The sequence below is a fragment of the Oryzias latipes genome, chromosome 4 (genome assembly GCF_002234675.1).
Source record: "Oryzias latipes chromosome 4, ASM223467v1".
NCBI lineage: Eukaryota > Metazoa > Chordata > Actinopteri > Beloniformes > Adrianichthyidae > Oryzias > Oryzias latipes.
This window is the reverse complement of record NC_019862.2, coordinates 29,251,325-29,266,304: the sequence shown is the minus strand read 5'-3', so window position 1 is coordinate 29,266,304 and position 14,980 is coordinate 29,251,325. Positions and strand designations below refer to the sequence as shown.

The 14,980-nt window shown below is 44.3% G+C and overlaps 1 protein-coding gene across 2 annotated transcripts; it reads right to left on the bottom strand.

Annotated features, from left to right (window-relative positions):
• Positions 1 to 8,551: 8,551 nt before the first annotated feature.
• mknk1 (MAP kinase interacting serine/threonine kinase 1) lies at positions 8,552 to 14,812 on the bottom strand. Of its 2 annotated transcripts, XM_004068335.4 has the most exons (14): positions 14,683 to 14,812; positions 14,059 to 14,121; positions 13,413 to 13,512; positions 13,214 to 13,306; positions 13,035 to 13,132; positions 12,846 to 12,925; positions 12,682 to 12,755; positions 12,476 to 12,580; positions 12,355 to 12,410; positions 12,135 to 12,230; positions 11,852 to 12,046; positions 11,252 to 11,416; positions 11,103 to 11,146; positions 8,552 to 9,899 (listed from the first exon to the last, which is right to left on the bottom strand). In XM_004068335.4, exons 2-14 carry the CDS (start codon positions 14,110 to 14,112, stop codon positions 9,686 to 9,688), a joined length of 1,374 nt encoding a protein of 457 aa, XP_004068383.1. In that variant the 5' UTR covers positions 14,113 to 14,121; positions 14,683 to 14,812; the 3' UTR covers positions 8,552 to 9,685. The 2 variants fall into 2 exon arrangements, with proteins under 2 accessions (XP_004068383.1, XP_020558352.1); XM_020702693.2 differs by lacking the exon at positions 14,059 to 14,121 and having other exon boundaries at positions 14,683 to 14,782.
• Between the last annotated feature and the right edge of the window lie 168 nt (positions 14,813 to 14,980).

Genomic DNA, 14,980 nt, shown 5'->3' with positions numbered 1-14,980 from the left:
TTTAGGAGCAGAAATAAAATAAGAATTTGATTCTACTCTTCCTTTCCAGTAACGAAGAGGTGTGAACTTGTGTCGTGTCCTGAATATCTTGGTGGTATTCTTCATAGAAGGAAGAAATAAACAGAAAGAAAGAAACTGAAATGGGCGGGGCCACAGTCTCCCTGCTCTGCTTCATTCTGATGCATCCACTTACAGACAAAAAGATCCCTAAACATCTTTGCTTTATTTTTTTCTTTTCCTTTTTTTTTTTTTTTTTTTGGTAGCTCCAATATTGCTCGCCAGTTTTTTTGCATCGCTAATGTTAAGGTTGGGGGTTGCAAGGGGCTGTAAGCTAGCGGGAGAACGTGTAAACAAAGAGATGATGGTTAACGAGGGCAGGCTCACCGAGAGTTCCCTCTTCCGCTCTTCAGAAACTATGTCCTACAAAATGACACAGGGGCATCATCATAATTTAAAGACGACTGGGAAAGCTTTGAAAACAGATCAAAAAATGATCGAAGGGGGACTTTAAGGAAGAATCGACGCTGGTTCAGGTGCATTCTTTTACACCACAAATGACCCGTTAGCCGATCTGATGGGGTCGAGTTTGGCGTGTCCTCTGCAGACGCCTGCAGGACGTTTAGCCCTCTTGTGCTCTACTGAAAATTCCTGCAAAGCAACCTGAAAGGATTGCCACTCCTACAACCGGGTGATTTATCTCCTCCCCCTCTGCAAACCACGTCAGGGTGAGTGAATGAGAACGGCCGTCATCACCGCGTTCCACTTCATCCATTCCATCCTCTCCTGTGAGCCGTTTGGGCCTCCGTTGGACGGCCATAACCTCACTCTAAATCTTCCCCCTGATCAGAAGGCGGCAGGTTCATGGCAGCAATAAAGCGAGCCATTAGGTTTCCAAAGCACAGGCAGTGGCAGAGATGTGGAGACATTACAGCTCACTCAGTGACTGCCAAAGCGCAGCAAGTCACTCCTGCTCTCTAAGAGAAAAAAAGAGGCATTCGCAGATGCCGACCAAACATCCGCACGGCTCTTGATGGGGCTTTACTCAAGTCTTTGATTCGTCCCTTAATCTTCACTAAACTATCCCACTGGTTTTAACACCCTCATGCATTAGCCTATGTCTTATAACTTAAGAGTTTATCGTTGTGCACTAAATTTAGACGCCCTTGCTTAAGACTCAAGCGGCTTGGACGCCGTATGCATACGGCGGCCGAGCTTCTAAACCTGTCTGAGCATGACAAAAGAATTTTAAAAAAAAATGTTTATTGTTTTAGAAGTTGGTGCTATTGAGCCGTCCCGGATTTAAAGTACAGTGGTTTGGTTTTTGTGGACGTTCAGTTCAAAAGAGAGGAACTCCTTCCAACCCCAAAGCCCTCATCCTCCCGGTGCCATTGTTTCAAACAGCCTCACGCTTTTATTTTGAAGCTCCACCCTTCAAATTGAAACCGGTTTTCTTCAGCTCCTCTGAGGGTTCTGTGTTCTTCTGGAGGACCCCACCTGTCCACCTCCACGTCATCCCCCCCCCCCGTGGGTTTCTCTGTTGAATCCCAAAGTTAAAACCCATTACGGAGCCATCAGCCCACTCGTAATGCTGTCTAACTAGCTCATTTCCCTAAGTGTCAGCGCAGTCAGCCACCGGAGGCCCTGTCAGCACAACCGCCCCTGTCTGAGGGCCCTCACCGCTGCGCCCCCCCCCACCCGCAAAAAAGAGGATAGAACGCTCAATCTCTAAAAATATGTCAAAGCAAAGTGACTGGGGACACGGGGGGTAAGAGACTTTGGAATGAAAGTGCCAGGTATTTCATTTACCATATCCACTCTATTAGTGAGAGCAGCACAGTCAATCAGAGCCCCACTTTTGATTCAATGGGGGGAGGGGGAGTCAGGGGAGAGAACTGGGACAGGGCGAAATGTCTGACGCTCACGGCGTGGCCACCTCGGCTCAGGCGAAAACCGTCAGACGGGCGTGTGTGTCTATATAAAATGGATTATTATCGTACGGATCCAAAATGTCACAGCCTGTCCTTGTGGAGCAGGCGACACTGAGCATGTGCAAACGAGGGGGGGGGGGGGGGGTTGCATAGAGGGTCCGTGAGTGTGTTTGTGTGTGCCGTCTGCTCAGTGTCTCCTCTCCAGTGTACCTCCGTGTGAAATGGTTTGGTAAATATGGAAAGGGGCCCCGGGGCCACCCAAGCCCGGCCCTCTCTTTAGGAGTGGATAATTGACTTCCCTTTCCTCCCAGATAATTCATTGCTTGCATATGCCAGCTAATACATCAGCTGAGAACTGCCCCGGCCCTGATATCCCCTGACACCCCCCCCCCCCCCCCCCACCCCTGAACACACACACACACACACACACACACACACGCATACACAACACCACCCAGAGGAATAAGCGACGGTGGAAGGGGCCCACAAAAAAAACGGGAATGACAAATGGGAGCACTTCCAGATCTATGAATGAATTATGTCCACTAAATACCTTGAGCAGAGGCAACTGTCAGCCGCCGTCTATACTAATCGGGGACAAAATATGACCAGCTCTGCATTAAAAAGAATGGAGCGGGGCTGTTGGAGAATGAGGCGAGAAATGAACGAGGCCGTGAAAATGTGCCGTCTGATTCAGCTTTGCTGGACATTTGCACATTTATCATCCCCCCCCCCACCCCCACTCCTCTATTCAAATAGATTAGGATTATTCCAACAGGACAGAGATCTCATTTGTTTTACAAAAGCAAAGTCAGCACTCACAACAGTCATTAGGAATTATATAGAGCGGGCGGCGTTCGAGACCGAAACGCCGCAGCAGAGGCGAGGAGGAAAGACAAATGGCTTCAGATCAGACGCTGCACGCTTGGTGTGGACGGCCCCAAACCTTCCCCCCCTGTGCTAACATCACCTTGTGATGGGGGGGGGTTAAAGACATGGCAACCTTGCTATTGTTCCATCTTCTTGATTGTTTGAGAATGATCTGTATTACCTGTGGGAAATGCACTTTTCTGAGCGGAAAGTGAGATGCCGGGAGGCCCCCTCCATCCCTCTGACAGGCTGCAGGCCCAAGGACGCTCCTCCGCCGCTGGGGTGCGTTCAAGACCCCCGGATACCTGCAAAACATCTAACATCCTGCATGTTTACTAACGTTCCGGTCTTTATTTTATCACTTTTTTGAGACCTTTCACAGATATAAAAAAAATACGGCACCACTATTGAATGAAATCTACAAATTATGTGGATGCCACGAATGAGTCACTGCTTCCATCTGCATTAAAAAAAAATGAAAATAAAACAAATTTTACTCCTATTTCACACAAAATGTATGAATTCAGAGCTGTTAAAGCAAAACACTTTCACACTTCCGTAATCCTGAAGAAATGAAACATCATTTTATACCAAAATGTAAAAAAGCAAACATGCATTCTCATTTTTTCTCCCACGATTCTTTTTAAACTGCACACCTTTGGTTCAGTAAAAAGTTTGAGAAAACATCACTGTTTCTGCTGATTTTTCTTTAAGTATTATATTATTATAAAAAAAATATCATAAATATGTGGGTTTTTTTTTTTAAATCATGCTGCTCTGACTTTGCTTTACTGTCAAGGCATGAAATGCACAAACACTCTATCACCATGAGAGGATTTTCCATCATCATTTGAGTGTTGGAAATGGAAGATTAATTGATAAAGGAGGGTTCAAGCTTTGAAAAAAAAAAAGATTTTTTTACAGATTGTTTAAAACCTGTTGGAGCAAAAAGTCAAAATTTAATCCAAAGAAATTAAATAAATGCTCTCAACTCAAGAACATGAGAAGGAAGACACTGCCGCCTGGGGGCAAAATATAACATTACAGTCTCCGTCTTCACTGTGGGAAATATATGTTGATGGAGCTTTACTCTATAAAGAAAAAAACATGGCCCCTCTCATCCTCCTTGGGTGGTTTGTCCTCTAAGCTCTGGTCCTCTACCAGAGGCCTGGGAGCTTGAGGGTCCTGCAGTTCAGCTGTTCCTGTTCTTTTCTGGATTGAGAGGTCTGAGGTCTTTCCAGGTATCTGTTGTAGCCACTCCTCCAGCTTGGGGGTTACTGCCCCGAGTGCTCCAATTACCACAGGCACCACTGTCACCTTCACTTTCCAGGCTTTCTCCAGTTCTTCTCTGAGTCCCTGGTATTTCTCCAGTTTCTCATGTTCCTTCTTGCTGATGTTCCCATCGCTTGGCACTGCCACATCCACCACAACGGCTTTCCTCTGTTCTTTATCCAGTATACATTTATCAAGAGATAAATCCCACAGTATATTTAATTGAAGTATTCTCATAGTAAACTTATATAGGCTAGGATACTTTTAGCTATAGGTTTGAAATCCATCCATTTTCTTAACCAGTTATATCCCTTTCAGGTTCACGGGGTCGCCGGAGCTTGTCTTGGCGACTGTAGGGTGAAGGCGGGGTACGCCCTGGACAGGTCGCCAGTCTGTCGCAGGGCCACACACACGTGATAGTCACCAATTAACCTATGAAGCATGTTTTTGGACTGTGGGAGGAAGCCGGAGAAAACCCACACATACAGGGGAGAACATGCAAACTTCACATAGAAAGGTTTCAGCTGGGATTTGAACCAGGGCCACAGAGCGCTAACCACTGCACCAGCGTGCAGCCCAGGTTTGACATCATGAAGAAAAAATGTTTTTCCTTCTTTTCCTACATGCTATACAGTAGTAGGTAAGCAATATATTAAAAAAATGCAGTTAAGCTCGTAGAGAAAAAGCAGCCGGACCACAAAAACACTAAAAGTCATTGATCTCAAACTTCAGCAGACTCGTGAGACATTTCCTTTTTGAGTGAATTTTTTTTCTTTAAATCAAATCATAAAACCTTTATATAATTAATAATTACCAAATCTTTTAGACTTCATAATTTACATGTGAACCAGCTCACAATCACAGCATATTAGAATGAAAAAGCGAATGCAGCAGCTTTTTGTGAAGAACCGCTCAGTGACACAATGAGCCTGAGGCCGTTTATGAACAATATCAACATTGTTTGAATCTCAGGTCATTACTGCAATTAGAGTTTAGCAACAGCATAATGGTTCCAGCCATTTGATGCCTTTATCTGTAATAAAGACAATTTTCATAGAGCGGGGAGCGGAGAGTTGTCTGAGAAGATGGATGCCAAATCGCAGATTCAAAGCTGCAAATGGAAAAATGTGGAGAAGGCTTCAGTGAAAGGGTTTGTCCTGTTTTCCGTCGTCTTTCTCCACAAACTCCCACAACCTGCAGCATCATCGTTTGGGCGGGGAGCCGCTGGAGCACAGCTCAGGTCAGCTTGTGTCGTTTTTCTCCTTAGCTTTGTTGATGTCACCTTTCTTTGGCCAACGTTTGATGTGACGTGTAAAAATGTCACTTTAAGAGAAATTGTGCTTGTGGGTTGAAGAAGATTGGTTATTTTCTTCTGTGAGTCTCGATAAGATCAAGCAGAGAGTCAGTTCCACCTTAGAAATTAAGCTGTACAGACAGAGATCTCGAATATTAGAAGTCCATATCGTTAATGATTTAATAATAGTAGTGAAGTAATGTGCAAAAGAAATGGTCTCTCTGCGTTGTACCGTCTCTTTAAAGCAGGGTCTGCAGCCTGATCCGGTTTCTTCTTCTTATTTTCTGAGTCAGGGATTCTTTTAGAAGTTTTTCCTTACGGAGGAGGAGGGTCATTTTATGTTTTTGTACTTAGCTATTTTACCCCTCCGTTCTGACTCTTTTACCACTTTATTGTGGCTATTTTACCAATCCACTGACATTTTGACCCCTCCGTTCTGGTTCTCTTACCCCTCCACTATGGCTCTCTTACCAATGCATTGTACCTCTTTTACCCCTCAACTGTGGCTCTCTGATGAATGATAATGTTTTTAATTTCAAAAAGTAAGTTTAAAGTAAATAGTGAGAAAGGAGTACAGTTTTTTTTTTTAAAAGTACAGTCATTCAAACTTTATTCAACTTGTTCTCAAACGAAGGACAGTACGTATCACCCACGAGGCTGTTGACTACAGTACCCATAATGCCCCAATAATCCATTAAGTGGTTCAGCTTTGTAGTTTACAGTCAAACTAAATCATTTAGACAGATTTCTGAGCTCCATGTTGAAAAATCTACTCCAGGTCAGCGAGCATGACCAGAATTTATACTTAAACACCTTACTTGATTTGATTTTTGCAAAATGTCGTAATATTTTGTACCCGAGTTGAGATTCAAACATTAACATTTGAACTTGCTCGAAAACATAAACTTGCGTCTAACGAGGACCACTTAAATATGTGGTCCTCGTATTTTACAGGAGGGAAAATTCTTAAAGAAATGCGTGGAATGCCATACCTGAAAGATCCTCATTTGTGTTTTGGGGCTCAGCTTCAGACCCCCCCTGCATAACAGCTTCGCGCTCCGTCTTATAGTCTTTCCAGCATCAGGTCGGCGTGAGGCGACTCCATGTTTGTGAGCCGCACCTGTGCAAAGGTGAACAAACAGGACTCTCCCGGCAGGATGCAGCTGACGGGCAGCAGATGTTTGAACTGTAGCTGCTGGTGTCCCTCTGATAACCGGGGAGTCAGCTCCACACCCGGAGCACCGCTCAGCAAAAACTCCCACATGTGGACTCTGCTGTTTCCATGACTTTTGTTTTGTCCTAAATCTCAGAACCAAATCATTCAAACGGTTTCAAACAGAAACGTAAAACATTTGACTTTCATGAACGCTCTGAGACGAGGCAGCTGCAGAACAACAAACATTTATTCAACAAACACCTTATCTTCTCAGGATGGCCGAGCCAGCAGTAAAGGGAGCGGTGACGTCAAGGTGTGACACGGGAACAGCTCTGGCCACTCAGAGACGCTCATCCTCGTCCTTCATCACACCAGTCTGGATGTGTCTCAGCGGTGGGATTTCAGGGGGAAAAAACACTTCACAAAAGGCTGTCGTCTCCTCCTGCTGCTGCTGTTGCTGGTGAGGCTAGGGTTATCCTGGAGGAGATAATCTGACACTAAACTAAATCCTGCAGCACAAAGAACAAACACAAGATGCACAACAAATGTCAGGGTTTGGAGCCAGAGGTGGATGTGAGGGTTTGGAGCCAGAGGTGGATGTCAGAAATGAGCAGACAGGTTTTGGTTTCTGGTTTTCGTCCTTGCGGTTTTCCAGATGTTTCTAAAGCGTCCAGGACTCCACAGATGACCATCTGCTGGTTGATTTTATGATTTTTTTTTTAAAGCAAAGTTCATCTTTTTGAGAAATCATCGAAGAAAACACCTGGAACATCTATGCAGAGGAGGGGTTCTGATCCGGCAGCAGCTTCAGGCTGGGTTTCTCTTCAGCGACACCCCCATCAGAAACTTGCAGCTCACCGGTTCCATCCTGACAGGTGGGAAACCCGGCGGCGTCCACCTGGCTGGGGCTGGACTTGTGGGAGGAGCTGGGGGAGTTTGTGGGGCTGAGCTGGACCGCCGTCGTGTCCTGAAGCGTGTGCTCGCTGGCCTCCATTTCAAAAGCGGTGGCCCCCATCCGCATCAGCCCCCACTTCTCTCCCGCTTTGGCTGTTCTGGCCGCGTGGCCTGAGGGTCTCCTGCTGACCATGCAGCACGCCGTGAAGAAAGCCAGGGCCACCAGCAGAAGAAGAGGCCCGATGATGATGGGGGGGTTCCCGGTGGGGAGGAAGGTACCAAAAGAAAACGCTCCGACCAGGGTGATGTTGATGCCAGCCAGCATTATGCACAAGCCGCAGGCGCAGCACAGGGCCGGGGAGGGCAGGCTCTGGGGCTGCAGGGGTCGTCGCTCGGGAACCTTCTTGGCAGCAGGGGTTTTATCTAGAACCACCATGTTTGATCAAGAATCCAACGATCTACATCAAGAAGCTCCAAAGGTGTTTGGATAAAGAGGCAAATCAGAAATTTTCAAAATCAAAGGACTTCCCAAACCCCTGAGGAAGATCAAACAGACAGGGGAAAGTCACAGAAGGTCTGTCAATCATCTGGGTTTCTATTTAAGCAGATCCACTATTGACTAAACTGTAAAGTTCCTCCAGTCTTTGTCACATTTAAAAGATTCCCCACTGAGAACTTACCTTCATCAGGCTCGGCCCGCCGTGGAGCAGAGAGGCGCGCGAAGCAGACCTGTCCCTCCTGCAGGTGAACGGCAGACTGAGCCGCCGCTGCGCTGCTCCTCACTGACCGCTGGGGTCGCCAGACACCCCCGATTTAAGAAAACGCCCATTAAAAATGGGACCAATGAACGCCTGCGCAGAGATCAGGGGTGTTTTTAACTTCATGAAAATCCTTTTTAATTTATACATTTACTGGGGGGGTGGGGGGTGAGTCTTATTGATCAGGATTCAAAGGAGCCTGATAAAGAACAGAAGCTGGCGGAGGAAGGTCATCTCCTTTCTGGCGTCTTTTGTCCTCCAGGCCTTCATGCCGCACAAAGAAGCAGCTCCTGAAAGAAACCCTTTGAAACGAACCTGACAGAGATGTTCTCTGGGTAAAACCCGCCTGTGAGAAGGACACAGAACGTACACAGACGTGTTAATTCAGGCCTCCTTTTTATTGAGCCCACAGCTCCTACGTAAATTGCTGCTCCACACATTAGAGCTGGATGCATAGAAGCCCCATTAGAGCTGAGTGGAACTCTGCAATCGTCAACACCGTTGCTCATCTGATGCCATTACAAGCCGACAGGGGAAACAAACACCTTTAATCTAGCAAGTGGCTGATGGCCGTCTGAACAAATCTCTGTCGGCCCGCGAAGGCCCTTAGTTGCTATAGGGATGAGGTGTCCATGGCAACAGTCTGAAGTCAGGGGGAAGTATTGTTTATCAGGTAAGATAAAGTTTACTAGGTAAGAAAAGGGGGAATTATTGTTACTTTAAGAACAAAATCAAAGATCGGTTTCGGTGTAACAGAAAAACATTCAAAATAAAATAAAAAACTGATGAATAAGATACTTTTTTATCGTTTGTTTCATCAGTTTGATCACAGTACAGCAAAACATTATTTAACACCAAATCTCCCTTCTCACCATGATAGAAAACAAATTAAAAACAATAAAATTCTCACATTAAAGTAATCCAGACTAAAAACAGAGTAAAAACACTTAACATCCTCATAATATTTTCGCTCTGAAAGAACTAAGCAGAGGTTTATTATAAAGTACATCTGTGCTACGGGGAAAACCTGCAGCTCTCAGGTGTATTTTAGCAGAGGATGACCTGGTTTCAGAGATCCTCCTTTCAAAATAAAAACATCACATCCATGCTTAAATAAAAGCCCCTTCTGCCACCTTGAAAACGACGTTTCGGAGGATAATATGGAATAAAATAAGAAAATAATACATCATATGCATTCTTCTGCATCCCTGAGATGTTGATATGCTTATGAACTCTACTTTAACTTAAGGACTCCCATAAATAAATGTATTAAAATATGTTAATTTAAAGAATAAAATCCATTTCCTTTAAGACAGTCTTTTCTTAAAAAGCTTAGGCTTCGGAAGTGTTTGCACTCAGAACGTGGTCGGCGAGGATTAACGGTCCTCCTGATGCTCGAACGATGAAATTACTGGCCGTGGAGAAGCGCTCGTCCATCCGGAACCGTCAGCCTCGGATGAAGGTCCAAGTGGACACAGAGGATGCAAAAGGATCAGGCAGGAGAGGTGGCGTTTCACGCTCCGGGGTCATCGGTCACGGCGGCGAAGCCCCTGTTCTGCAGAGACTGCGCCCGCCGGCGGGCCAGTCTGGAGTTGGAAGGAGGAGAGAGCCTCATGGAGCAGAGGATGGCCCCCACGTCCTCCTGCTGCTCGTCATGCTGGGAAAGCTGCCGGTTAAAGGCGATGGCTTCAGCGGCAAACTGGGTCAGATCTTTGGTGCTGCTGTTTCTGCAACAGGAAGAAGAAGACGACGAAAAGTAAGACTTTGGGATTTAGTGGCACAAATATCAACTCCTGCTCCCCTTTTATATTTATTTATATATGAAAGCTTTACTGAATGAATATTTTAACACATTTAACGCCAAAGAAAAAAACAACAGGATTCTTCAGCTCAAATCAAACTATTTCAGACAATTAGATGATGCAGAAACTTCCAGATTCTCTAATTGGAAGAACATCGAGCCAAAGACATTTAAAGGCCGTGTCCATCGGCCACTACGTACATTTTGCGCATATTGCATAAATATGACATACGTGAATCTATGTGGAAAAAGTGAGAACAGTTGTGGAACATTTCACAGATGCATCACGAAGGAACCACATCCAAACTATGGAAGAAGTCCGGATAAACCACGTAAAGAACGCGTAAACATAGAACATGAACCCATTACTGCGCGGTTTATATGCGATTCAGTCGTGATTCGTGCGTCAGTTCTGTCATTTGAACGTGACATGTGCGCCATATACGTGATAAAAAAAAGTTATGCATCGATGGTACATGCGTGAAAAGTCTGTTAGACGTACGTGGAACGTAAAAATGCACGTACACCGCGTTGTTCTCAACCAACCAAAAATTTAGAACAGCTCAAAACCGAATTCACGTAAAGACCCGCCGGCCGAAACCCTCGCCGGACGTTAGCGAACACAAAAAACACACAAAATGCACGTGACGCGACTTTCAGATCGTTCTTTTCCTGTTAAATATGGTTGTGACGGGATCGCTTGTCGCTTTGTTTCATATGCAGCACTTTTGCTTCAAAGATCAGGGCGACAGTGGCTCAGGTGGTTGAGCGGGTCGTCCAATGATCGAAGGGTTGGCGGTTCGATCCCCGCTCCCACCAGCCAAAATGTCATTGTGTCCTTGGGCAAGACACTTCACCCTCCTTGCCTCCAGTGTGGCTCCACTGGTGTGTGAATGCGCATGAATGATCCCGGTGATGGTCAGAGGGGCCGTAGGCGCGAAATGGCAGCCACGCCTCTGTCAGTCTGCCCCAGGGCAGCTGTGGCTACAACCATAGCTTACCGTCACCAAGTATGAATGAGGAGTGAATGAATAATGGACACAATGTAAGCGCTTTGGGTGTCTTGAAAAGCGCAGATAAATCCAATCCATTATTATTATTATTATTATCAGAAATGTAGAAGACGCACCTCTGCAGGATGTGAGGAGTTGGAAGACCTCTCTCTGGTGCGTTCTGCAAGAAATAACAAGATTTATTCTCACAAAAATAACATTAAACTAATGGCATTTGTAGCAGAAACCATGATAAACCCAGAACAGCTGCTCCAACAAAACTCACCCCCTGCACCCAAGGGTGCTTGAGAACCTGGGCAGCACTAAGGCGACGGGTGGAGTCCCGAACCAACAGCTTGGAGATGAGATCTTTGGCCCCGTCTGTGATATGAGCCCAGTCCTTGTCTGGAAATTCATATTTGCCTTGTTGGATGCTGTCAAACAGCTGACTCTGAGGAAACAGACCAATAAGGGTTTCAATCTTGAATAGAACTTCCTGGTTTTGTGACTCAGAACTCAAAAAAGAGATATAATGTGGTTTATAATGTGGTTTACACTCTACCCAGAATCCTTTGCAGTCAAGTTCAAGCATTAGGCTGAAGAAATCCTGACAGTTTATATTTAGACCAGGAGTCCCCAACCTAATTATTCCATCTTAACAGAATTTTGAAACAACAATGCTAAGTATGTAACTTGGGAAGAATGTGGAAAAACTACATCTAATGATCAGAGAAGACAAACAACGACATCTGTGAGCGATGACTGACAAAACATCTGGAATGGCTACAAAGGCTGAACAGATAAAAATCTAGAATAAACTGTTGTTTGCTGTAGGTTTTAGTGCGTTAGCGTATGTCATGCATACATTAGATCAGAGGAAACAAACCTGGCACGCTTTACATGTTTCTCCTCTGTCCCAATCACAGTCGGTGCCACAGTGGCCTGTGAAGGGGGGGCTTCCACTGAGCAGGATGTAAAGAATGACACCAAGACTCCACAGGTCGCAGCGCTTGTCATAAAAGGAGGCTTCATCCGTGAAAACCTCCACCACCTCTGGAGCCATATACTCAGCCGAGCCACACTAAATATGAAAATTATAAAAAAAAAACAAAGATCAGGTCTGTGCGAGCCAACGAACGAGGTTTGTTATAAACGATCTGCTGGTGTACCGGTGTGGTGAGTTCAGGGGTAGTTATGGGAGTACAGGCACTGCTGAGCTTAACACCACTTCCCAGATCAAAGTCGCAGATTTTTACAGGCGACACCTTGAGAAAAGATAGAAAAGACATTTTATCATCATTATGTTATTGCTAGTACTCTTATTTTTCTACCCCAACAGATACACTCCCTTTGAAAAATTAATAAAACAACGCTAATCTGATAACTTACCCTATCAGTGAACTCACACAGAATGTTTTCCAGCTTAAGGTCTCTGTGGGCAATGCCTGCATGGAAGATAAATCATGAAGAAGTGGTACAAAAATAAATACCAGCCTTTAATTTTACCCACCCTTTGTGTGTAAAAAGTCAAGCGCTTGGGCGATGTCCCTGACTACTCTGCTGGCTTCTAGTTCATTAAAGTGCTTTCGATTCTGGATGTGAGTAAGAATGGATCCTGGAAAACAGAAAAGATTCACTTCCGGTAATGTTTTAATTCAAAAATAGAAAAGAAATTAAATAACTGCTGTACAACCATCGTCATAAATTCTGTCTTACCGCCACGCAGCTTTTCAAACACCAAGTAAAAGCAGGAGCCGTCTTCACAAAACTGGGTTAGTTCCAAAATGTTTCTAAACCAAAACATTTAAAGATGATTAAAATCAGGTTCCATTGTTTGGTGGTTTTTACCAGAAAAAGTAAACAATAATTTCGTCACGCACTTGTTTCCTTGGCACTGGTAGAGGGTTTCAACCTCTCGAAATACTCGGCTGCGACTGTGCCCTGCACTCTTCTCTATGATCTATGCGATGAAAAAAAAGACAAAGAAAAAATAACAACTGAACATCAGGTAACATTGATCTCATTTCTATTATAGAATCAAGTTGAATATCCTGCTAAAAACAAGTTACCTTCACTGCAAACTCCTGGCCATTCTGCAGACTCACACATCCCTGAACTTTAGCAAACGCCCCCTGACCAAGCACCTCGTCTGTCAGTTTGTAGAGATCTGAAGCAAGCAATTAGTACAAGGTAAGCAGAGATTGAAGAGTCCAATGTGTTATTTTCATTTGCATTTTAGTTCTTTAACCATCAAAAGTGCTTGCAGAGTTGTCTGCTGCTCTGTTTCTTTTCTTTTTCTTCTTCTTAGCTGCATCTGGGATGTTCATCGGCTGGCTTGTCTCTACAAAAATGTCCATACAAGCGTATTTTATTAGCATTGTGCACATTTAACCATTACAAAAAATACTTTTACAGATTAGAGATGGAACATAGCAAAGCTGGTGTACCTGATGGGCCCTGAGAGAGTTGTTGTCTTTCTTCTGTGTCCCACTTCTCCTGATTGACCCCAGAGTTTTGCCCCACTTGGCCTAAAGCCAGGGAGTTACCCTTTAACAGAGTAAATTAGGTCATGTTGGAGGATGAAAGTAAACAAAGACACTGGAAAATTTCATTCACCAAAGCTTGAATGTTAATAACTAATTACTTTGTAAATTCAGTTGAATTTATTGATATATATATACATAATCCTGGATAAAAAAATATTAATGTGGCTGTACTTTGAAAATCAATACATAGATGTAGAATTCCTCTTTTTTCTGAAATACACGTTCGACTAGAAAATGAACAAAGACAAATCTGAGATTAGATTTAACTATTTCTATTTTATCTAATGTTCATCAATAATCCTAAAACTTGTTCATCTTCCTTGCGGCACAACAGGAGGGGAGATTGCAGGAAACATTATTGCTGATTGTACATCCAATGCCCAGGCATTACCAGAATCAGTTCCAGAACCACTGAAAGAGCACGAGTCACAGGAGAATGATGAAACTTCTGTGTTTCCATGCTGATAACCACTACTATTTGGCCGTTTGTGACCCCTTATCATGAACAAGGAAGTGAAGCCAGGAGTCATAACAGAACGCATCAAACCTGAAGAGAATGCTGGATGGTTTGCAGCTCCGTCATCACTCCGTTCCTCACCATATCTGCCAACTGACAGTTCAACACAAAAATGTACCACATCAGTACTATTAGGGTGACACTGCAAATCTCTGTACTACTAGGAGTTCTACATTCATCCACTAAAACTGACTGATGATAAAGCTTCGCGAGCTTCCTTTTAGTCGCCAAAATGTGAAAACACATCATACATCTCTAAATAATAAACTTGTAGAACCTCCTAACTAGTAACATTTCGTAAGCTACTCACGTGAAGAACAAACCAACTAGCAATCTCAAACGCTTAGTGACACGGAGCACAGTTAAACTGTTTAAACTTTAAGATAAACTAAACGGAAAAAATTAAAAACGAAAGCCTTCAAGTTAACTGGATACGTTAGAAGTGTTGGAGTTAGCGTTAGCTGCCCCTCTAGAAAATGCTTCTTTCGTTAGCTTGATGCTAACCAGCTAGTATGTTTAGTTAGCATGTCCACCGGCTAGCTAGCTAGCAGCCTCAAACAAATCCGGTTTGGTGAAGTTAGACGTTATCTATCGGTCAAACAGCATTATAATTAAATAATAAACTTGTTTTTTTTTTTTAAAACACACACAAACCTGGTTTTCACACCAGCTAAATCCCCTCTGTCAAACCTTCGTGCTGATGTAAGATCCCATTATGACCACACACCCAGTGACGTAGAGGGCGGGAAAGCATATAAACACATTCCGGCTCCTCCTCCCCCGGCATTCCTGCTTGGTGATTGGTTTAGAAGGAGGCCAAGATTCTACGTCACCTGGCTAGACTTGTCACTGCTTGTGACCACTACCGCCCCTCATCCACGTTGAAAGGGAACTTTTCTGTGCTGTTTTTCCCCTCTTTCCGTCTTTTCTTCACATATTTTATACTGACAAG